This window comes from Vombatus ursinus, unplaced genomic scaffold (assembly GCF_900497805.2).
Source record: "Vombatus ursinus unplaced genomic scaffold, bare-nosed wombat genome assembly UNPS02014785.1, whole genome shotgun sequence".
Classification (NCBI taxonomy): domain Eukaryota; kingdom Metazoa; phylum Chordata; class Mammalia; order Diprotodontia; family Vombatidae; genus Vombatus; species Vombatus ursinus.
In genome coordinates, this window is record NW_020954563.1 from 14,380,442 (window position 1) to 14,405,550 (window position 25,109).

General features: G+C 42.9%; 1 protein-coding gene across 5 annotated transcripts in view; it reads right to left on the minus strand.

Annotated features, from left to right (window-relative positions):
- Window positions 1–5,257: 5,257 nt before the first annotated feature.
- The window catches only part of FAM193B (family with sequence similarity 193 member B), a 43,937-nt gene continuing 24,085 nt past the window's right edge, over window positions 5,258–25,109 (minus strand). For 2 of the 5 annotated variants that reach the window (XM_027867093.1, XM_027867095.1), the window contains exons 7-10: window positions 11,476–12,463; window positions 10,988–11,063; window positions 9,477–9,574; window positions 8,781–9,343 (exon numbers count right to left, since the gene is read on the minus strand). In XM_027867093.1, the coding sequence (XP_027722894.1) occupies window positions 9,478–9,574; window positions 10,988–11,063; window positions 11,476–12,463 (1,161 nt within the window). In that variant the 3' untranslated portion in view covers window positions 8,781–9,343; window position 9,477. Of the gene's footprint in view, window positions 8,005–8,780; window positions 9,344–9,476; window positions 9,575–10,987; window positions 11,064–11,475; window positions 12,464–25,109 lie in introns of those variants that run through there. The other 3 variants (XR_003569541.1, XR_003569540.1, XM_027867094.1) reach the window with 3 other exon arrangements.

Genomic DNA, 25,109 nt, shown 5'->3' on the forward strand with positions numbered 1-25,109 from the left:
TTCTCCATATCTACAATATAGCCTCTTGACATGCTCTCCTACTTCAGGTGCCACCTCCTCCAAAAATGTATTCCCTAATCTTCCCCAAGGCATCTGGGTAGAGCACTGGTTAGAGCTCTGGACTTGAAGCCTAAGACCTAAGTTCAAATACAACTTCAGACACTGTGTGACCCTAGGCAAGTCAATCTCTTCCTTATTTTGCTCATCTCTAAAATGGAGATAACAGCCCTTATACTTCCCCTCGTGCCCAACAACCCCAGGTTGTTGTGAAGTTCTAATGAAGTACTTGTAAAGTGCCTTGCAAACCTTAAAGTGCTATATGTATTTTTTCTCTTTAATCTCCTGACAATTTAGCCTTTCCTATGAACTTAATTTTTGAACTTGTATTATAATCATACGTTTCTCAATTAGATCATCTTTCCCTGAGGGCAGGGGTCGTAATTTTTTTCATCTTTAGGCACCTAGCACATTAATATATCAAATATGATGCACTCAAATGCTTGTTGATTCCAGTTAACGAAAATGGAATGGCAAGAGACATTTACAAAATAGAATAGATTTGCCAGCATTTTTGTAATGATTGCTTTTCACTGTTGTCTAAATTACAACAAAAGAATCAACAAATATTTATAACATGTATTATGTACCAGGTACTGTGCTAGATACTAGAGATGTCTTCTCAGAGTTTACAGTTTAGTTGAGGCAGAAAACATTTATTAATATATGTACACATAAAACAGACAAGATAATTTTTAGGGGAAATAGTAGCTGCAGGAATAAAATAGGCTTCACGTAAAGGTCATTACTGGCTGAACCTCAAAGGAAACTAGAGATTCTAAGAGATAAAGGTGAGGATGGAGTGCATTCCAGGCATGGGGTATAGCCATTGAGAAAGCACAGAACTAGGAGATGAAAGTGTCCTATGTTAGGAACAGAAAGGTCAGTTTGACTGGACTATAGTATGTAAAAAAAGTAATATGTAATAAGGTTGGAAAAGTAGGTTAGGGCCAGGTTGTTAAGGGCTTTCAGTGCCAAACAAGAGAAATTCTTAGAGCTTATATAAAGTTACTAACAGGAGTTCTTAACTCAGGTCCCATAATTTATCTTTAAAAAAACTTTGATGACTATTTCAATATAAGTGGTTTAGTAACCTTATGTATTTTATTTTATTAATTTAAAAGCATTATTCTGAGATACCCATAGGCTTTATAACAATTGCAAAAGGGCAATCACACAAAAAAAGTGAAGAATCCCTGCACTAGAGTTTACTGAGAAGAGTAATATAGTCAGACCTGCATTTCTGGAAAATCACTTTGGTAGCTGTGTGGAGGATGGAGCTCGGAGACTTGAGGCAAGATCAATTAGATGGCTATTACAATAATCTAGGTGAGAAGTAATGAGGTCTTAAACTCGAGGGGTAGCTGTGTAGGTGGAGAGGAGACAGATTAATAGAAATGAAAATAGAAACAAGATGTGTCAACAGATTGGATTTGTGGGATGAGAATAAAGCATGGGGGAAATGATGCAGAAGTTGTAAACCTGGGTGACTGAAAGGATAATGGTTCCCGCTACAGAAATGGGGAAGTTCAGAAGAGGAGTGACTTTGGAAGGAAGAGTTTTGGATACCTCTATTCCTGTGCCTATCCAATTTGGCATGTACCAAACGTGACATAGGACTAAAGCTCGAGAGAGATATTAGAGCTGGATATCAAGCTCACAGGTGGGGGGGTGAGCCTTGTTGGCATAGGGATGATAACTGAGCCCATACGGAGCTGATGTCAACTACAGGGAGCATAACATGAGGTAAGGAAGAGAGCCACCTTCTCTCCAAACCACAGTGAGACTACCAAACACAGAAGTACTTAAGATGGAGTCTGGAAAAGCAGCCACATTTGATCTAGTAGATACAGAACAAATCAGCATCATCCACAAGTAGAGAAAGAACTGATGGAGTCTGAACAAAGATCAAGGCATACTATTTTCACTTTCTTTGTTTTTTTTTCCGTGTTTTTTTTCCTTTTTGTTCTTTCACAACATGACTAATGCGGAAATAAGTTTAACATGGTTGCACATGTTTAACCTATCTCAGATTACTTGCCATCTTGGGGAACGGGGTATGGAAGAAGGGAGGGAGAAAAATTTGGAACTCAAAATCTTATAAAAAATGAATGTTGAAAAATGTCTTTATATGTAATTGCAAAAAATACTATTTAAAAACAAAATAAATAAGTATTGGAAGTGACACAATTTTAAAGGCACTCAAGGACTGATTCTTCAAGATACCAAAATAGTTTCTACTCTGCGTATGCATATACATATATATATATATTTTAAACTATGTTTCTAATTTAACATGGCACTTCCAATACTATCCTACTTCTTTGATGCTTCTGAACTTTCTGCTGCTCTCTTCTAACGGATCTAAAATAAGCCATTGATGCTCTTTTCTTTTCTCCCCTTTTTTTGGTATCACTATCAACAGAGGCTAGGTGGTACAATGTATAGAGCACCAGGCCTGGAGTCAGGAAGATCTGAGTTCAAATCCAGCCTCAGATACTTATTAGCTATGTGCCGCAAGGCAAGTCACTTAACCCCTATTTGCCTGAGTTTCTCATCTGTAAAATGGGGACACACTGGTGAAGGAAATGACCAATCATTCCCGTACGTTTGCCAAGAAAATCCCATGGACAAAGTTCATAGGGTCACATAGATTCGGGAACAACTTAACAACAAAATCACTATTCCCCACTACCACTCAACTTCATCCACCCTGCCCCCTCAAACCCTCCCTTGTAACAAAAGTAGTTATACTAAACAAATCCACATATTGGCAACGAATGAAAATGTGTATCTCTCATTCTTTACCTCTTGTCCATTGTCTCTCCCACCAAGCAGAACTTACCGTTCTTCTAGACTGATTATTGCATTTATCCCACTTCTTAAGTCTTTCACAATTCTTTTTTTTTTACAATGTTGTAGTCATTATGGTGCAATAATATTTCATTACATTCTTATACTATTATTTGTTCAGTCACTCCACAATTTATGAGTACTGTTTCTAGTCCTTTGCTACAATAAAAAAGTACTAAAAGTTTTGCATATATGGGTCCTTCCCTCTTTCTTTGATCTCTTTGAGTTGTAAGTCTAATACTGGTATCACTGGGTCAAAAGGTCTGCACAATTTGGTGACTTTCCAAAATGGCTGAACCACTTCCTGGTTCCATCAACAGCACACTAATGTGTATCTTCCCACAGCAACTCCAACAACTGTCATTTTTGTCAATCTCAAGGGTGTTAAGTAGAACCGCAGAGTTGTTTTAATTTGCATTTCTCTTATTTATTAGTGATTTGGAACAACTTTGCATGTGAAAAGTTAAAAAGCTCGATTTCCTTTTTTGAGAACTGTATAATCATGTCATTTGACCACTTATCCTCTGGAGAATAGCTCTAGTTCTTAGGTATTTATATCAATTCCTTAGTTACCTTAGAAATCAGAACTTTATATTAGAGAAGTTTGTTGCAAATTTTCCCTGGCTGTTTCCCTCAAAATTGAGTTAACTTTGTTTCAACTTTTTTTTTTAATAATAAAAACTATCCATTTTTATCTCCTTTGACCCTTTCTTTCCCTTGTTTAAACAAGAACTCTTTCCCTATCCAGTTGTGAAAGATATTTCCTTCTATGCTTTGATGATCTTTTATATCTAGACTATGTATCCATTTGGAGTTTGCTGTGGTATGTGATGTCAGATGTTAGTCTACATCTAATTTCTGCCAGACTGTTTTTTGTTTTCCCACCAGTTTTTAGTGAATAGTTAGTCATTACCCCAGAAGTTAGTCTTTGGTTTTATTGAACACCATTTTGCCATATTCAATTACTTCTGGGTCGTGTGCCTAGTCTGTTCTGGAGATTCCAAAGGAAAATACTATATAGATAGTACTTCTTCCATAAAAAGGTGACTAAGAGATTGGCAACTACCAAAACAAACACTTATTTTCTCAACTCTATACAAATCTTTATGAAAAGTCTATGTACATTTTTAGAATATCCTAGGTTTTTTCGTTTGTTTCAACCTGTAAACGGAACCGGCATGTTTTCACGGAATTTCTTACATACCACACCTTTATGGTCTCACAAACCAAAAGGTGAAAAAACAAAGATTGCACCTAAAAAAAAAAAGCATTAAATTTGGAAGAGAATGAAGCCTTGAGGTTCTCCTCAAGGTGTATTAAATATGTGTTAAAATTAGATAAGACTTACAATGGCTTTGTTCAATGACCCACTGAGTGTTAATGTCAATTGAGGCATAAAATAGATACATGCTCACCTAAGCTGTTTGACAGTGTCATAAAAGAGATCCAGAGTCCAGAAAGGACTTTTTTTTTTGACAGTGGGTGAATTCTAAATGGATCTATTCATTATTTATATTCATTATTTGCCCCAGCAAAGGCTTCTCAATAAATTCCAGAGTGATGGGAGACTATTCTAACCATCTATACTGAAAAAAATTAACTTTAAAAAAAAAAAAAAATGGCTATTACTCAGGAAGACATCCATCTGGACCAGCAGCTGCCTGTTGAGCTAATTTATCAGTAAATATAGCATGGTCAGAGGACCCCTGCTCTTGTTCTCAGTGTTCCCTCCCTCCTCAAAACATCTTGTATACAAGTATCTACATAAACGTTGTATCCTCTTGGTAGAATTTACACTCCTCTGTACATGGACAATCTTTGTTATTGTTGCTTTATGTGCCTTTCACAGAGTAGGTATTGCTAGGTATGCTTGTTGAATGAACGGAAGGAGATAAACAGTGACCTGGACCCAGAATTCAAGTGAACAGGCTGGATCTGCTCACCACCCCCAATTATTCCACCACCACCTCCCCAGCTCAGCTTCTGAACAGCCCTCACCTCAGGGTGACGCCATGTGGCTATGCATCACGGAGTTCAGCAACCCCCTTTATTTAGAGAATGCTGAAAAAGGAGGCTGAGGCTGGCAGAGTGTGGGCACCAAGGAGAGGTGGCAAAGAAACAAAAGTAGCCACTGGAGATGAAGTGAGCTTGAAATGTCCAGAGGCCCACCACCCCTCCCCCCAGCACATGGAGGAGGGATGGTGGGACTCCTGTTGCCCCCTCAGGCTTGTGCCTGCAGCAGACCTTGGCCTGGTCTGACCCTAAGCAAGATGAACAAATCACTGTGCACACTGCCTGTGTCCAAATGTCATTTAATCTTTCAGCATGAAAGATCTTCACAGTATCAAAAGTAAAGAATAAAAAAAAAAACCAAACACAGAGAGAAGCGCTGGGCAGGCAATTCCACCAGCTCCTTTGCCCCACAGCGCCCTGGGGGGAGCAGCCCGTCCCAGTCCGGGCTCCAAGTGTGGAGGCTGGCTAGCACCAGAAATCGGCTTTTCGAAGATCCAGAGTTTGTTTCCATCACAGCTCAGTGTCAATCCAGGTTTTGGTTCATCCGGGGAGAGGGGTTCTTAGGTGGTCAGGTGGCAAGTGGGCAGGTAGGAAAGAGCCACCATGAGGGCAGGAGGGGGAGGGAGAATATTTTCTCTCCAGACATTCAGCCAATACCCAAGAGCTACGACCATCCTGGAGAAGAATAGTTCAGTGTGGACCAGGCAGGGGCTGGGGAAAAAAGAGGGTGATAACACAACCAGCTTCTCTTCCTGTTCCATAGTTTAGGCTTTTAACATACATCAGGAATGGTTCCAATCCCTTCACTACCCCCACCTCCACCCCCTTATCACCATGGCAACAGGAGCAGGCCTGCCTGCCATTTCCGCTCCTTGGGTTACAAAAGGAAATAAAAAACATTTATCAGAATATCTGGATTGCCTTCGATCTCTATCCCCATTTCCCCAATCACAGGAGGGAGAACACACGCCTGGGAGGAGAAAGACAGGACAGAATATAGTGGGTGCTTTCAAAAGGTATTCTAGGCCTCAAGGAAGGGAAACCACCTCCTGGGGTGAGCACAAGGGGTCCTTTTTGCTACAGAGCTGGTCCTCCCTAGGGCAAGAGGGCACTACCACCACCAAATTCTGCTCCCTTGGGCTGTGGAAGAACCAGCATGTCATGTTGAATGCCAAGCTCCTGTCTTCTCTGATGGAAGAAGGAGCGCAGCAATTCTTCCTGAGGCAGCAGCCCCAGCAGCTAGATGGCCTCAGGCTATGGGTCTCCAAAGCCCTGAGATTTTGCTGCTCTCTACAGGTGTTTAGCTCTCTGTTACCTTGACCCCTGCTCCTCCAACTAACTTCCCATCCCCAGACATTCCTAGATAAGTGTCAACACCTGGTTTTAACAACTCTGGCTGCTTAGCTCTCCATACCCAAGTCAAAAGGGGAAGGGGAAAAGGAAAGGGAATGAGTGGAGACTACCCTTGCCTTCCAGTTTCAGGTCGCTCAGCCAACTAGCCCAGAAAAGGCTGGTTGGGAATGTCGGCTCCACAAATCCAAGGAAAAAGGACTGAGATTAGAGAAGGAGCACAAGAGAACATCAGGGCATATGATACTAGTTCCTACAAGCCTATGAGTAGAGTTAGAAGGAAACCAGGGGAAAAGTCAGAGCAATAATTCTGAGCCTGTGGTCTCTGTGCTCCTATCTATTCCTTAATCCTGACTCCCTGATTCCCTTCTGGAAGGGAACTTGGGGCACAGGGAACAGAAGGGAAGGAGAAATTTGTAAAAGTGAAGAATTTCATAAAACACTGAGTCTCATCAGCAAGTACATGTCTATCCTAAGGAAGGGCTCTCCCCATAGGTCAGAGGTATTTGTTCTGCCTGTGGAAACTTGATCCGCTTTAACCTTCCACATCCTGGGTCAGCTCAAGTGTGTAGGGGGCAATTTTGATTGCCCAGAGTGATGCTTAGGAGTCTGTGGACAGACTAGGTCCGCCAAATGGGAAAGTGGCTAAGGAAATCCCAGCCTCACTCAAAGGATACTCAACATTCCTGCTGCATTCTGTAAAGGCTCCTCACCCCACCACTGATGGCAAAGTTAGGAACAGAACCCTAGGAACTTCCAGTGCTCCATCCCAGGGTAGAAAAGAGATAATCTAGAACAAGGTTGAGGGGCTGGGGTTAGTTAGCTGATTGGGCAGATGCTGCAACGGGATTTTTAAAAAGAGGGCAACAGTCAGGTCAATATTCAGCTTTTAGGGAACGGGCTGCCACTAAACTCTCAAAAGAGTTTATTACTTCTGTGTTCAGCAAGTCAGGCCAGAGGCCCTAAGTAGCTGGTTTGGGGGACACTGACAGTAGTGAATTTGGAGTCCAATTAGAACCTGGGAGGTTCTAATCCTGGCTAAACTACTTACCAACTTTAACCTTGAGTAAGCTACTGTAAAATAAGGGAATAGGGGTACAGGAGGTGGACTAAATAATCTCTAAAGGGCCTTTCGGTTCTGGATCATAGGGATAGGAAGTGTCCTGTTTTCAGAGGAAGGCAGGAGGTTCAGAGAGCACTTCTAAAAGCAAGGAGGAGGTAAGGGGAGGAGCAATGAGGGAGATTCCTGGAACCATTTATTCCAGAATGAAAATGACTGCCTGTAGCTAGTTACTTGGGAGGTTTCCCAACCTCACTGGAAGGGAGGAGAGGAAGGCTCGTGTTGGTAAGGGAGAGGAGAGAGCAGGTTCTCTCTCAATTCCTGAGGACAGAATGCAGCTGCGAGTGTACCAGGGACCTGTCCAGCCCCTCCCTGATGAGTGTAGCTGTGCAGCCCTGATCTATATCCCCCCAACCCTTCACTCCTCACTGCAGAGGGTGCTACAAAGGTGGGAAGACAGGCCATGTAGCAGCTGGGGCCCTGCGCCAAGTTTAACAAGACCATCGTCCCATGAGTTCCCCCTCAAGAAATGGAATCTCAATTTTCCTCCCTTTTCAGTCAGTTTCCCCAGGCCCTGAAGGACAGCTGCTCCAGCCTTTGGTCCAACAATCCAAGCTTTCAGGCAGACAGCTAACCATGGAGGCCAGAGACCAGCAGGCTGAGGGACATGCCTGGAAGGAGATATGGAGGGAGTGGTGGTTCTCTCAGTACACAACAATGTATGGTGGGTGTGGTGCTTACTGCAATCTCCCCATCTGGGTGCCAAACTCCCCATTTTCAGACAGTTTTCAACCACCCTGCTGACACCTCCCTGTCTTCTACAAAGTGCTCTTCACATCCCAAGGACCTTCGTTTCTCTTTGATGCCCCTGTTTCTGGCGACAGCGTAAGATTTAGACTCAGGGCCTGAGTCCAAATTCTAGCTCTATGATTTACTACCAGGTTTAACCTCGGAGAAATTCCTTCCCCTCTCTGGGCCTCCACTTCTTCAGCTGTAAAATGAGGGGGCTGAATGAGATGATGTGTAAGGTCCCTTCCTGCTCAAAATCTACCCCAATCCAGACACTCCTGGGTCTGCTCTGTTTAAGGGTGTCCTATTACTTTGCATCTGGTGTGCTCTGTGTGTGTGGAAAGTACAAGGAAGGCCCTTCCCTGGAATACAAGTTGGATATGAAGTGAAGGCTCAACACCAGGGTTCCATGCTCCCTACAACCTCCCTGTCAACAGAAGAGAAGCAGGGGAGCTAGGCTTTCGCTCTCTGCCGGCCTGTGCTGGAAAAGGTCCCATGTGGGGGAGGGATGAGATGATGACCACTGACTAGTGTTCCCATGCATCTCAGGAACCCATAGAGAAGGGAAACTGGAGTAAAGGAGAACAAAGGGACCAGGCAGGAGGGAAGGCATGGAAAAACCAATAAGAAACAACAAAAATAATATCCTTTTTTTAAATAAAATAAAAAAATTAAAAAGTTTTTTTATTGGGTCCAGCATGGCCCTTCTACATACCCAGTGGGAGGGTCAATGTCAGTATGATACAGAGAAAGGACACGGCCAAGGTCCCCAACTCTTGGGGTCTGTCAGTATTCTCTCCCATTTTATCAAAAAATGAGACATGAAAAAGACAAAAGGGACCTGGACCCATCAGAGTCTTGACTCTGGGGACTTCGTAGCTGGGGAGAGGGAAGGCCCCAGGCATCCCATTAAAGGATCCTTTAGAAACCAAGTCACCTTGGGATGGGGGAATGGAGCACAGGACATGATCTCCTTTCCTCCTAACTCCTTGCCCACCTGACCACTAAAGACAGATCCAGAGTAAGCAGGGCTCAGAGTCAAAGAAAAAAGGAAGGGCAGGAAGAATACCTGTGCCTTCAGGCTCACAAAATGATGTGCAGAGGGGAAACAATGCCACAATGGGGAGTAGGAACAGGAGAGGAGGCAGGAATGCTACACGGGATGCCAAACTTTCCAGTCCACAGAGCGTGCATATGAGGCCTCCCATAGCCAGGCCAGTCCTGGAGAGAGGACATAGTGAGGCAGAGTGTCTGGGAAGAGGAGTGGGTAAATGGGGAGGAGAAGCCCTCCCTCTCCTCCCCCTCACCCCATGTGGCACACCCACAGGCATACAATGCCCTGCCCCCATCACACCTCACTGAGCTGCGCTGGAAGTGATTTTCTTGAGGGTGAAGTTGGTCCAGTTCACAGCCACTTTTTGACGCGTCTGCTTTGCAGAATCCAGGCAGAACCTGGCAGGAAAGACAAAAATCAGAGGATCCCTTATGTTCCTCCCATCACACCATGCTGTGTGTGGCCTCTCCACAACTAAGGTGAAAACCAAACTGATCAGAACAGTCTGATACACTTGCCACTCCACCCCAAACCGTCAGCACCACTTTCCTTACACTCTTCTCATACATCAGGTAATGTGATGTACTGGAAAGAGCACCAGATATGGAGTCAGTTTTTGTTGCTGCTGTTCAGTCATGTCCGACTCTGAGATCCTATTTGGCGTTTTCTTGGCAAAGGTACTCCAGTGGTTTGCCATTTCCTTCTCCAGCTCATTTTACAGAGGAGGAAACTGAGGCAAACAGGGTTAAGTGACTTGCCCAGGATCACACAGCTACTAAGCGTCTGAGGCCAGATTTGAACTCAGGAAGATGAGTCTTTCTGACTTCAGGGCCCGGCGCTCTATCCACTGCACCACCTAGCTGCCCTTGAATCAAAAAACGTGGTATGAAATCCCAAGGCTATTACTCATTGCTGTGGGCAATGTTGGGTTAGATGATCTCTAAGATATACTCTAACTCCAAATCCTACAACCTAGAAATGCCGTCCTATGACAAAGAGGTAGAAAATTGCAAAAACTGAGCACTTATCTGCTTTGGTTTCCAGGAGGATGAGATCTGGGGGAAGTGCAGGAAGTGGGAGAGGGGATTATTGGGAGGCCAGAAATAAACCCCCAAAACTCAGGTTAAACAGGGGTTCCCTGGTCCATTACAGATTTGGCACAACCTAGTCCAGGACCACCCAAGCTGGCCAAGGTGTTCCTTGTTAATGGACCAGATAACACTAAGACCCTAGTCAATGAGAGCCACTTATGACTGGGATATGTGTGGCCACTCAGTGAGAAGTCACAGAGGTCCAAGGACTTAATGGACAAACCAGGAAGACTATTAATACTTGGATCCTGACAGATGCCTCATCTAATCCCATTCTTTTCCCTGACATGTACTTTGGAAACAAAATAGTAACTAAGCTGACCTTGGTAACCCTGGAATCAATTAACATTAGGTGACTACAGAGAAAAGGATGGGGAAAGAGGAGTAAAGGCTACTCCAATCATCCCGACTGAAGCACAAGATGGGCTAGGAGGGCTCTCCCTACACTTCCAACTCACTGTCACCCAAAGGAGAAGACAGGTGGCACACAAACTTTGGGGAAGTATAGGCTAGAAGGGAAAGGTTCTCCTCAGACTTCCCTGTCAAGAACTTCTAAAGTTTCTGTAGCTCTCCAGGGTCTAAAGAGTGATGAAGGCAGGTGGTTGACCAGAGTTTCTTGGTGGAGCAAAGGCCCTAGGCATTAATTTTAAATGGAGAAGGTAGTGACAGACCCTCAGATTCAGAGTATCCCCATGGATTTTACCCCCCTTCCCCACCTACCTCTTGAAGTATTCCACCTCCCGGTCCGTCTCATCCATCTCTACTCCATCCACATCCTTGGGCAGGAATACGTCATCTAGCAACACATACCCAAAGCCACTCAGCACCACCATCTAGTTTCCTGGTCCCAAAGTACAGCTCACCCAGAAATGGCTATTTCTTCCAGCCTAGGACTCCCCAACCACCCCTCAACAAGGACTTACAACCTATCATCTCTGCCTCATTGACAAATACAAAGTCCAAGACAGAGGTTTTTCTTGTGACTAACAGAGCCAGTCCATGGTCAAGAGGTGGCCTTCTGAGCATGGAAAGAGGGAGGGGCACTGCTGGAACAGGGCAGGATGTTGTTTAGCTTCATATTCTGACAAGCCCCTCAACTCATCCAAACTGAAATCCAAAGCCAGAACACACCTATCCTAAGGTGACACATGTGGGAGAAAAGGGCTAGAAAAAAATGAAGAAAGTCACCTGGCTCTATTTTCACTCACCCAGAGAGGTGGTAGACTTCTCCATCTTGTTCCGGTTCTTCCTTTGCTTCCCCTTGGTCTGTGGTGAGGCCCCCAGGCTGGCCGGGCTCCCGAGTAGCCCATGGCCAGGGCCAGGTGGCTGCACGGATTCCTGCTCTGGCCGGTCCATTTTGGTCTCACTCTTCCGGCTTCTCCACAAGTTTCCTTTCTCAGCCTTGGCACTCCAAGCCCAGTTCTGCCCTGACCGGCTCCCTCGGGGTCCTTCTGGGGGCTCTGGGCCCTTGGCTGGTTGCCTGGCTCCTGAAGCCTGTCCCTTGGTGGGAGGGCTCTCCAGCTTGGCCTGATGCCCAGGTACTCCATATGTCTCGTTTTTCTTGGCCTGACTGTTCTGCCTTTTATTCTTCTTTTGCCTCCCCCCTCCTCCAGGTGGGGGCTCGGGGAGCTCAGGTCCATTGACAGAGACTGCATCCTTCACATTCCGGCCCGGCCCTTCAGGGACTGAGTCAGCAGCCTTTGGGGACTGAACCCAGATCATCCGGGAGAGGTTGGGCACAGCACTAAGCCTTTTAAGTAGCCCATTCTCAGTGGTGGGAGGTGGGGGAAAAGGCACTCTCTCATCCTGGGGCAGGCTCGGCTCACTGGGGGAGTGTAGTGTGTGGTTCTGGGAGGAACCCAAAGTCAAAGGTGAGAGATCTAGGCCAATCTCCTGCAGGTCAGATGAGCCATTGAGGCGCGAAAGCAGGTCCCTCTGCTCCAGCATGGCTGCCTTTTTAGGAAAGTCATTCACATCCAGATTAAGGTCATAAACACTGAAGCTGGCTCGGATGGACTCTTTGATGGTATTCTTAATCTCCTGCAAGCGGCTGGTCAAGAAGCTGTTGACCCGCTCCAGTTCAAGCTGGGGCCACTCCAAAAGCTTCTCCCCTGATGGTTCTGCACCCCGACCAGCCATGGAGCTACGATCAGCACGCTTAGAGCCCTCAGCTTCCAGCTGGGCTTTCTCCTTCTCCTGCAAATCCCAAATGCAGAGTTAGCTGGAAGAGTCATTCTAGTAGCAATGACATGGGACTTGAGATCATGACACTTGGGAGTCAGTTCTTTTCCATTCATTCAAAACGCATTTAACAAAAGCATATTAAGTGCTATGCACCATACTACTCACTGAGGACACACAAAAACAAGGGCAATTTTCCTGCACTCCAGAAGCTTACATTCTCCTGAAGGGATACAACATGTACACCTAAAAATAAACTATACATAAAAGTGTACACAAAGTAATTTCTGGGAGGGAGAGGGTGGTAGCAATTAAAGGAGATCAGGATAGCCTGAGCACTTGAGCTAAGCTTTAAAGGAAGCCAAGATTCTATGAGGCAGAAGTGAAGAGAGAATGCATTCCAGGCCTGTGGCAAAGGCCAGGACACATGTGACATACGATGAGCACTGTAGCATCATGTGTATGGAGAGCAGCCAGTAGTTCACTATGGCTGGAATATAGTGCAAAGAATAATGCACAATGAGCCAGGAAAGGTAGGCAGGAGCCAGATATGAGAGTTTAATTTCATAGCAGTTTATTAGGAGTTGAATCAATACTATTTTGTTCATATCATCTAACAACTTGTTTTGACAATAATATGGAGTGCTACCTTTGAGAACTGAGACAAGACCAGAGGACATAGAGTAAGTCTTGAAAACAACGAAGATCCATATATAATCTCTATCAAATTGCTTACCTTCTCAAGGACAGGGGAGGGGATGGAGGGAGGGAGAAAGAACTTAGAACTCAAAATTTTTTTAAAAAATGAATGTTAGGGGCAGCTAGGTGGCGTAGTGGATAGAGCACCGCCCTGAAGTCAGGAGGACCTGAGTTTAAATCCGGCCTTTAAAACACTTGACACTTACTATCTGGGTGACCCTGGGCAACTCACTTAACCCCAATTGCCTTTAAAAAAAAAAAAAAAAAGAATGTTAAAAATTATTACCTAATTGGAAAAAAAAATACAAAAATTTTCACTTGGCAAAAAATTGAAGGGATAAGGCATGGCACACTACCTACTACATTAGAAACCATATTGGGTTGTTATTTTAAAATTTTCTTTTGTAAGGATTTGCTTTTCAGGACTGTGAACCATTGACCTTAATGTATAACTAACCAGTACAGCCTGGCACACAGAGCTGTTAAACTGGCTTCCATAGGTCATCATCAATTAATGCTTTTTTCCAGTCTGAATTCCCTTATGCCTATTAGGAGACCCTGCAATAAAAACTTTTTTTCTCATTAAAAAAAGAAAAAGAAAAGAATGCAGATCACAAGACCTGGGAACATTTAGAATGTAATCAAAATGTGAGAAGGGGGAGTTATACAGTGCTTAAAAGATGCTACTGGAATCGATGTTCATGTGGAACTGTGATACCAGACTGTCCCTACAGGTAGCTGGCACTGCAGAATATTCCGTTATAAAAGCCCCTAGTATATATGGAAGTTTGGATGGAAAGAATTAAGACCTTGACAGATGAGAGCAAGGTGATGGGAGCATATCCAAGTCTAAGTAACAGTACAAAATGAGTTTCCTTTTCCATACTGAGGGTATACCAACTGTCCAGTGTAAAGTGTTTACAACCCTAGAGCTCCATCTGATATGGGAAGGGGTTCCACTGCTCAATAAAGGCTTGGGCCTATAGGCCTTGAAGAACTAGACAATCTGAAACTATGTGGGCATTAGGTCTGCCACAGACCATGTAAATCACAAGAGTATGACAGATCCAACTATCCCCCCATTATCAATGCCATTTTAACCATTTCCTCCTGAAACAGAACATAGGGAGACCACTTCAGAAAGAATGAGAATAATCACCTTGGTACCATATGTGGTGATTTTCCTAAGAGTGTTAAGTTTTGCTAGTGTTTTGTTTGAAATGGGGTAGACATATTTAAACAGGTTTGTCTGAAAAATATCTGGGGGTTTTAGTGGACTGCAAGTTCAATGAGTCACCAGTATGATGTGGAAGGCAGAACAACTAATGCAATCTTGGACTTCATTGAGAGACAAAGCATCCGGGAATAAGAAGGTGATCATCACCAGACCATATCTGCAGTATTGTATTCTGCGCACCACAGTTTAAGAAGGATATAATTAAGCTCAGGAGCATCCAGAGGAAGGCAACAAAATTAGCAAAGGGCCACAAATCCATAATAATAGGTTGAAGGAACTGGGGATATTTAAGCCTGCAGAAGGAAAGACTTGGGGGAGACATGATAGCTTGCTTCAATTATATGAAGGACTGTCATATGGAAGAAAGATTAGACTTGTTTTGTTTGGTTCCTCAGGCTAAAACCAGAAGCAATGGGTGGAAGCTGAAGAGGCAAATTTGGGCTTGAAAAACTTCCTAACAATTAGAGCTATCCCAAAGTGGAATGAGTTGCCAAGGGAAGTAGTAGCTTCCCCCTTATTAGATGTCTTCAAGCAGAGGCTGGATAACCACCTGGTACGTAAGGTATAACAGAGACTCATTCTTGTGTATGAGTAGAATTAGAAGGCTCCAGAGAACCATTCCTAAATTCTGTGAAGTGTTTTCTGGATTAAACAATATTGTAAATGTAAAGGAGAAACCTAGAGGGCCTATGCACCTATATCGTGAACCTGAAAGAAACAGAGAGTGAACAGAAGACCATGAGAGTGGAGAGGATAGTGAAGACCATTAGACAAGTACACAGGAGTTGGCCAGCTTGACTCCAATTTAGTAAATATACACATAACCCCATTTTTGCATGTGTTTTTATTTTATATCCCTTGTGTAGCCCTGACGAAACATGGCCATTCCATCTATTAGTCTACTAATAAACTTCAGCATCACCTCTAACTAGGCATAAGCCTTGCTAGAACTGCTTACATCATGGCTGAGATGTGAACCATAAGGGAAATGTGAGTATCTGGTTCATAAAATCTGACCCCTCCTGCTGTAGTGGGTCAGTCCCTGATTACCTGTGAGACAAGAGGCAAAGAGGTCTGGTCTTAGACTGAATCCCAGCTCTACCACTTCCTAGCTATGTCACCTTGGGTAAGTTCACTTCCCTTCCCTAAGGCTGTTTTCTCATCTGTGAAAGCAGGAAAATAAAACCTGTACTACCTACTTCACAGATCTCAAGTGAGGAAAGGGATGACATTACTACAGACTGCTTTAGACAGTGAGCTCCTTGAGAGCAGGGATTGTTTTTTTTGTTTTGTTCTGTTGTGGTCATTGTGGTTGTTTTTTTCCGGGGGGGGGGGGGGGGGGGGGGGGGGGGGGCGTATGTACCTTTCTTTGTATCTTTGGCACTTAGCATAATACCAAGTACTGAGAAAGTACTTAAATGCTTATTACTGACTGACTAGATTGAAATGGGAGATTCTATTGACTAAAAAAAGGGGATAATACCTGGTCTACCAATCTCACACAGCTACAGTGAGGATAAAATGAGATAAAGGATGTAAAACTGCTTTGGGCACAAAAGTTCAGTAAAAGAAAGATATCCTTATTGTTATAGCCTAAGACTGAAGGGAGAAATATCAAAGAACCTTAGACAAATGGCTTAATCTCATTAGGCCTTGGCTTCCTAATTTCTAAAATGGAAATGACACCAACCATCATTGTCTCCCTCATGAGGGTACGGTGAATTTTCACATACTGGAGGCACTGAAACAGAGGACAGGTATTGTAAAAATTTCTACCATGAAGATGCCGGACTAGAGAAGTCAGAGAATTTAGAGATGAAAAGAAGTCATGTAGTCCTACCTTCCAACTTTACATATGAGGAAACTGAGGCTCATAAAGATTAAATGACTTGCTTAAAGTCACATAAACAGAAAGCAAAAGAGTCAGGATTCAAATTCAGGATCTGAGACTCAGTATAGTACAGGGGAAAGCACTCTGGCTCTGGAGTCTGTGGGCCTGGATTCAAATCCTATTCCCTACACTTACTACTCATGTGACCTTAGAAAAGTCACAACTTTCCTGGGCCTCCATCCCTTCCAATGTAAACCAGAAGAGCAGGACTAGACAGCTTCTGACGAACCTTCAGATCTGGCTCTACGACTCCAAATTGAGTGCTCCAGCCGGCTTTTTACCAAAGATTCTCAGTAGGTGCAGTTTGTGACTGAGGTGATAAGCACTGAGCTGTCTCTGATCCTACCACATGAGCTGGAACAGGCAACCTCCAGTCACTTAGGATGCTAAGACTTTAGGTGAATTCACTTATCTGAAAGCGTTTTAAAAACAGCCACATTAAATAAGTGAGGGAGGGCTGCACAAAGTCACCAGCCTCACTTTTTCCTCCAGAGCCATCTGGGTCCATTGGCAAGACATAGATCAGGAGGACTGGAGATGGCCCAGGATGCAGTGGGAGACCTTGGCTTCTTTAAGATAAGGTCTTTGACAGGTCTCAGTTTGACCGGGACAATGCCCAATTAGTGATTGAGGCTAGGTAAGAAATGAGGCAGAGAATGATGTCTTTTACCTAGTCAAAAACAAACAAACAGACAAACAAACAAACAAACAAAAAAAACAAAACAAAACCCACAAACAAAAACAATCTAGGAGCAGAAGACCCTTAGGGTTTCTGGCAAAAACAGAAACAATTGCTATTTACATTCACTGGGAGCCAATGGAGCACAATGACCAAATGGGGCTTGGCCTGGGACCTACTGTTAGCCAATAAATCAAAACTAGTGTGATTTGGAATTTCTTCTTAAGGGCCACACTAAACAAAAATAAATATATAAGGCAATATTAAGATAGGACTTCTGATCTACTTCACAGACTTCTTAGAGCCCAAACCTATATCATAATGAAGTAAGGAAGAGTAAAATTAAAGCTGAAAGACTACCTACCCCTAAAGGTTCTGCTTCCTCAGGATAAAGCAATAGACTCTTTATCCTCATCCCTCCACAAAAAACACAGACCAGACCACCGTCTTGTTGCCTTCATTATTACTTCAACAACAGCATCGAGATTAACAACTTTGAAAAGGAAACCAGCTTAGCATGATGAGAGAAATCTAACTCAAAGTTATCTAAATTTTTTCAATGATCCAAAATCCATGTATGCAGAATGCATGAAATTAATTCAGTAGTAATTTACGTGTAGTTTCAGTAACAACTAGTAACTGAGCTTGGGATACTCACATGCCACCTGGTGGCAGGTTACACAATGGCAGAAGTCCACAGGGGTCAGGAGTACAGCCCAGTTCAGTATTGTTGTTATTTTTTTTTTCCTTGACCTTGTGATTTTATCTGGGTAAGAAGCCCCCTGGGAGGGCATTCTGCCACCAGGCAGATTGGTATCTTTGTTGCAACTACTAAAGTTGCCTGGGGCACTGAGCAATGAAGTGATTTTCCTCAGATCAACAAACCAGGTGTCAGAGCTGGGCCTCCTATGGGCCTGGTCTTCTGCATGCTAAGACTAGCTCTCCATCCACTACGCCAGGCCACCTTCAATTAAGGGCCCACTAGTGCTCACAAATTTGGTGAAGTCTTGAGCATGGCATTCCTCAGGGTAAGGAAGTTCACTTACCCTTAGAACTACCCGTAAGGCCTTCCAGGCCTCCTAATATAACTCCAGGGGCTTCAGTTTACAAATCCTTTTAGCATCAATTAGCTCATTCAGCTTTAAGTAGGAAGCAAGCTAGAGATTATTGTCCCCATTCTATAGGTGAGAAAATGGAGACTCACAAAATTTCAGGGACTTTTGAAGGTCATAGGAATGACAGAACATTGGCAGAACAGACAAGAAACGAGGTTAAAATCTCTTTCCACTCTAGGCCAAGGAGCAGAAGAGCATTTACATGAGCTCAGGGACATATCTACAGCAAAGTGACACTCTCAGTGTCACTGATCAGTAATGTTGACTATAACTAGCAGACTGAGGTTCACAAAATCACAGACCTTAGAAACTATTCTTACTACCTCCTTTAGGAGTTGAGGAAACCAAGGCTGAGTGAAGCCAGCTCTAAGGCAAAATGGTCCTGGGTATCTTCCCAGAGAAGTCAAATTCAAATGCCAGTTTCCTCTATGCAGAATTCCCTGATCCCCCTAGCCTCAAGAGAATCCTCTCCTCCTCTGAAGCCCTACAGTATCTTGTTCATGCCCCTCCTGTGGGCCTGTATTACATCTTAAATCCTAGCGTAGTTATTTATGCCCATGTCTTTAAGACTCTACCACTATACTATAAATTTTTAATGAGAAGGGCTGCATCCCTACTCTGTATCAATCCTAGCACCTAACACAGGATCTCACACACAGCAAACACTAAATAAATGTTTGTTGAACGAAGTGAATGAATATGACAGTGCTATCCTTCCAAGGGACACACTGCAGAATAGTGGAAATACTGGAAGTCAAGGGACATTAACTCTGGCTCAAGTTTTAGCTCAACCTCATGTGACCTTGAGCAAGTCAAAGCCTCTTAAGGCTCATCTAAAACGGAGGGGTCTGACCAGAGAGCTTTAAGGTCACTTCGACCTTAAAATCTATGATCTCGGGACAGCTAGGTGGTGCAGTGGATAGAGCACCGACAGGGGAGTCAGGAGGTCCTGAGTTCAAATCCAGCCTCAGACACATAACACTCACTAGATGTGTGACCCTGGGCAAGTCACTTAATCCCACTGCCTAACGCCCCCCCCCCCCCAAAATCTATAATCCCATGATCTGTAAAATGAGGAAACTAGACTAGGTGATCCTTAAAGTTCCTTCCAGGCTCATATAGTCTACAAATTTATGATTTACGTTCTTTATGGATATTTGCTTCTGGAAGTCAGAATGTGAAGGAAAACTCAAAGAAGCCAGATCTAAGGCAAAATGGCATTGGGTATCTAATTGAGACCTCAATTTTCAAGGTTATGTGAAAGGACAAACTCAGCCACAGAATCTTGCAGAGAAGCCCTTTGTTACTCAGAGGGCAGACTGTACGAATCCTGATGAATCTTCAGTCTCTCCCTCCCCACTTGCTCCTTCACACCTAATATAAACAAGTTCCAATCTCCTCACTCTTATCCTATCTCTCTCTTCCCTTCCACAGACAAACTTATTGAAAAAGGTCTCTATCCCCTAAATCTCTACTTCCTCACTCCTCAATCTTTTTTTGGGGGGGGGGGCAATTAGGGTTAAGTGACTTGCCCAGGTTCACACAGCTAGTGTCAAGTGTTTGGTCTGAGGCTGAATTTGAACTCAGGTCCTCCTGACTCCAGGGCCGGTGCTCTAACCACTGTACCACCTAGCTGCCCCTTCCTCAATATTTTTTAATGTGGCTTCTGTCTTTACTTCTCTGTCTGGATTGTTCCTTCCAAGGTGTTACCAATGACTGATAACCCATGACAATGGCTTTATTTCTATTTTCTATCCTCTGTCTTCTCTGCAGCTTCTGACTGTTGATTACCTCCTTCCTACTAGATACTCTTTTGCCTTTAGTGACAACACATGCTCCTGGCTCACCTTCCTTCACAAGCTCTTCATCCCCTTCAGAAAAAAGTATGTCTCCCAAGGTTTTACACTTGTCCTTTCTCCTTTCTACAACTTTTCCATTTGCAAACTCATTAACTACCCATCATTTGTCTAACCAACTGTCTTCCAAATCTGTATCCAGGTCTGATCCCTCTGGGCTCCTGACCAGCATCCTACTGCCCACCAGATATTTCCACCTGGATGTTCCAAAACTTCAGTATGTCCAAAGTTGGGCCTGCTTTCTCACCTGACTTCATTTTTTTTTTCTGTTAGTCACACCATCATTTACTCCATCACTCATGTTTACAATTTGGAGTTATCTTTGATTCTTCCCTCCCTCACGTCTCCAGTTACCAAGTCCTGCAGATTCTACCTTCTCAACACCTCTCGAATCTGTCCCCTCTTCTCTCTTCCCATTGATCTCATTCAAGCCCTGATTACTACTTGCTTAAAACTAATGAAATAGCTTCCTAACAGGTCTTCTCCCCTCTACTTTTACCCCTCCAACCCATCCTCCATGCTACTATCTGAGTAATCTTTCTTCTGCATGGATTTAATTAACACATTCCTCTACTCAAAAATCTTCAGTGCTCACAGGGAATCTTTGATTATCCATATATTCCTCATGTTTTTCTGACTCCATACTTTTGCTAACGCTGTTCCATCTCCCTGTAATAACCTCTCCCTTTTTTTCCTATTAAATTTTTTTTTTAATAAGGCAATTGGGGTTAAGTGATTTGCCCAGGGTCACACAGCTGGTAAAGTGTCTGAGGCCAGATTTGAACTCAGGTCCTCCTGACTCTAGGACTGCCCCTTCCTGTTAAATTCTTTATGCATCCTTCAAAAATCAAAAATGTCACCTACAGAAATCCTTCCCTTATTCTAACTTCCAATTGTAAAATGAGGATAATAAAACCTATTTCTCTGAGTGTTATATGAACTATATGTAACTATTTTAAGAAAGTTACCATGAAAAGGTAGAAGGAGGCCAGAGAAGATGACTGCAAAAAGTCAGAAGAGAGTTTATTGGCCTCAGAGTGGCTGCCAAGTAAATAGAAGAGATAAAGTAAGTGGAGAGCCAAGCACAGGGTGGTCGAAAGAGGGCTAGATTTGGAGCCAGAGGGTTTTGATTTAAATACTGGTTCTCCTTTTACTCCTGTGTGACCTCCGGCAAATCACGTCACTGCTCTGGATCTGTTTCCTAATCTATAAAATGAAGCAACTGGAAAAAACAACTGTTAAGGTGCCCACCACCTCTAAACCTATACCATCCAACCCTTTGCCCCCAAACAGGGGCTGATCGGGGCCGAGCTACATCAAACCCATCTATCAACTCTAACAGTGAAAAAAATTGGATGTCAATAGTTGTTTGATAAGTACAGACAGGACTGGCAAAGTGCTAGATATATTCAAAGTCTAAGAAGACAAGACCTAATGGCCAAAAAGACAGCGGTACAAATGCTGGAAAAGAAACCTTCCCATGAGCAGTGTGAGAACTGGAAACATGGAAAGCAGCTAAATGATATGCAAGTTAGGTAGACATGTCTATGCATGTGTATATGTATGTATATGTGGTTAGATGTATACAAAAACCCATTAAAGTAATATGTTTTATTAAAAGTAGCTGCAATTCTTGGCAAGGATCAAGAAATAAAGCACAATTGAAAAGAGAAAACGAAAAATTCACTCAGCTTCTTCATTTAATCTCAGGAACACCTCCATAAAAAGACAGACAAACTGGAGGGAATCCAAAGATTAGGCACACAAGGATAGGCCTAATGCTAAGAAAGGAATGAAGATGTCTGGGTACTCAAGGACCCAGCTGAGAGTTTCTTTCTTTTCTTTTTTTTTTTGTTTGCTAGGCAATGGGGTTAAGTGACTTGCCCAGGGCCACACAGCTAGTAAGTATTATGTGTCTGAGGCCGGATTTGAATTCAGGTCCTCCTGACTCCAGGGCTGGTGCTCTATCCACTGTGCCATCTAGCGGCCACGGAGAGTTTCTAATGGAAGGCAAAAACAACAACAACAACAACAAAGCAATACTCCTGTAGTTTGGTAAACAGGAGCTATAAAATGAAAGGTAAATAGACTTCACCCAACATGCGGAAGAGAAGAATATTGGTTAATCCAGGAAACTTAAAAAAACAACAATGGAGGAGCTATACACAGTGACCCTGAGCTGGTTAGGGGGTGGGGGGAAGATGCACTGGTAAGTCTTAGAAAGAGGAGCTAACCATTGATTAGGGAAAAATTAAACAAACTGTAATATAAGAATGAAATGGAATGTTACTGTTCCATAAGAAATGATTAGTATGATGAAGACGGGGAAGCATGGAAAGACTTACATGAACTGATGCAAAGTGAAGTAAGCAAAGTCAAGAAAAAAAAGTGCAATGACTACAACAACATAAACGGAAATAACCACCACCACAATTCAAAAATGAATGCTACAAAATTACAAAGAACAAGCTTCTACCCAAAAATGAAAAAATACCTTCTTCTATTTCTTTGCAGAAGTAGGGGGTCTATAGGTGTGAAACACTGAACATTAATGGCATATTTTTTTCTACTCACTGATCAGTTTTACAGAATTTTTTTCTTCCTTCTTTTTTTTCTTATTTAAAAATAATTCTTTGTTATAACAGAGTTTTCCAGAAGTGGGGAGGGGGAAGGCTAGAGTACAGAGGGAAATCTAGGTAATAAACCAAACATATCAATTAAAATCTTTTTCCCCTAAAGTAGCTTAAAAGAGACAGATTGTTTTTCAAACTGTACTGTAAAGTTGTTCTTTCATTCATGCTTGACTGTGATACATAGGTATCCTCAAATTCTCAGAAGCTATGGTGACGGAACACAAGTATTGGCAATTCTGACCAAGTTGGAAAGATTTACAGTATAGGCCTAGTGATTGATCTCTCTTCAGAGGATCAATCTAACTAAATGTGAAGTGACATAGAAACAGAAGGTCGGCTAATAGGTGAGGAATTTTTTTCAGTCTGTCAAAGGCCAACTACTAAGGTATGACATGGCTGTATTCTCTATCAAGTGAAGACTGTACTAGAGGTCATGTAGCCTTGTAATTTTAAAATAAGACACTCTCATGTAAGCTATATCCCTAAAGCAGTCAGTGCTCCTTAAATGTTTCCAGTTGGAAAACACCAATCCCACCCACTCCTGCCTGTCTCAATCAAAAAAAAAATCTCTTACAAAGCTTTAGTCTGGATTAAATTCTCGTTATTTTGTCTACATGTATTAACTGCTCTTTAGGTAGGAATCAAATGTACAGTGGAAAATACACTTTAAAAGGGCATATAGTACATTAACAGTAATATTTTTTAAATGACACTTATGTAAATGAGAATGGACAAAGATCAGGAGATGTTTGTGTCATTCTTGGTGTCATCCTTGACTCCTTACTTTGTCCCTCCCCATATCCAATCAGTTGCCAAGTCCTGTCCACACTACCTTTGTGGCATTTCTTGTACAGACCCTCTGCTCTCCTGCGACTGTTTCACCACTCTGGTGCAGGCCTTCATCACCTCATGCCTAGATTACTGTAAGAGTTCTGGTTGGTCTCGTGGTCTTGGAGTCTCTTCCCCACTCCTGTCCATGCTCCATAAAGACTCCTATTCGATAGACCCCAGGGGCTCCTTCTTACCTCCAGGATCAAAGATAAGATCTTGCTTGGCATTCAAAGCCCTTCATAATCTGGTGAATTCCTATCTTTCCAGTCATCTTCTACCTTACCCCCACCACTCTGTGATCCAGTGACACTATTCTTCTTCCCATAGGACACTCCATCTCCCAAGTGAGCATTTTAAAATTCTCTCCCTCCTCATCTCCATCTCCTTGCCTCCCTGGTTTCCTTCAAGCCCCAACTAAAATCTCACCTACAAAAAGCCTTTCCTGATTCCTCTTAATACTAGGACCCTCCCTCTGAGATTATCTCCAATTTATCCTGTGTGTGTGTGTGTGTGTGTACAATCTATCTCTCTCTATATATAATACACACATATGCATATGTGTGTATGTACAACCTCCCTGACAGCGGGGACTGTCTTTTGCCTTTCTTTGTACCATGCTAGCACTCTGCACAGTACCTAACACATAGAAGGCACTAATAAATATCTGTTCACCGAGATAAAAAAAAAGAGTAAAAATTTTCAGGACCTTCCTATTGCCTACTGAATAAGTTCAAACTCCTCTGCTTATTATTCAAAGCCTTCCACAACCAGGCCCCACTCTGTGATTCAGCCAAATTGGACTTTTCTCTACATACCTCCCCCACTGCAACACACATTCTCTGTACTTCTCTGTTTTACATCGGGTATTTTTGTTTAAGTTCCTATTTATACTTTAAGAATCCATGATTTTGAAGGTATGAGTAGTCCCTCCATTAATGTATACCAGATTCTTCCATGTATGCCTTGGCAGACAGTCTTAATGACTAACTGTGGTTTAAAAAAAAAAATCATCACCTACGGTCAACCTGGTGAGAAAGAGCCTCTCCATACCTTTGCCAGACTGGTGCTAACACAACAGACACAACATATTGCCAGGTCAGAGAAAGATACTCAACTATTTCTGCTTCCTCAGGTATAAAACATAACTACCTATCCTTGAACTCAGTACTGGCCTGTTACTTACAGCCTCCAATCTCTTCAAGATATTACCAAGCATCAAATGTTCAAGGCCTCCCTGAGCTTATGCTCCCCTGGCACAGCCTTCTAGACGTCAGGTTCACTTGTATAACAGGGTAAGGCACTAGAAGACTTTAAGGTCATAATAAAATTATTTTTAAAAAATAAAAGTATACGGACAGCTAGGTGGTACAGTGGATAGAGCACCGGCCCTGAAGTCAGGAGGACCTGAGTTCAAATCCAGCCTCGTACCAACCACTTGACACTTACTAGCTGTGTGACCCTGGGCAAGTCACTTAACCCCAATCGCCTAAAAAGAAAAGAAAAAAAGAAAAAAAAAAGTATAAGATCAGGGGTGAAACAAGGATGCCCATTATCACCACTATTATTCAATACTGTAATAGAAATGTTAGCTTTAGCAACAAAAGAAGAAAAAGAAATTGAAGGTATTAGGATAGGCAAAGAAGAAACAAAGATATCACTCTTCTGCAGATGATATGATGATAGACTTACAGAATTGTAGAGAATCAAGGAAAAAACTACT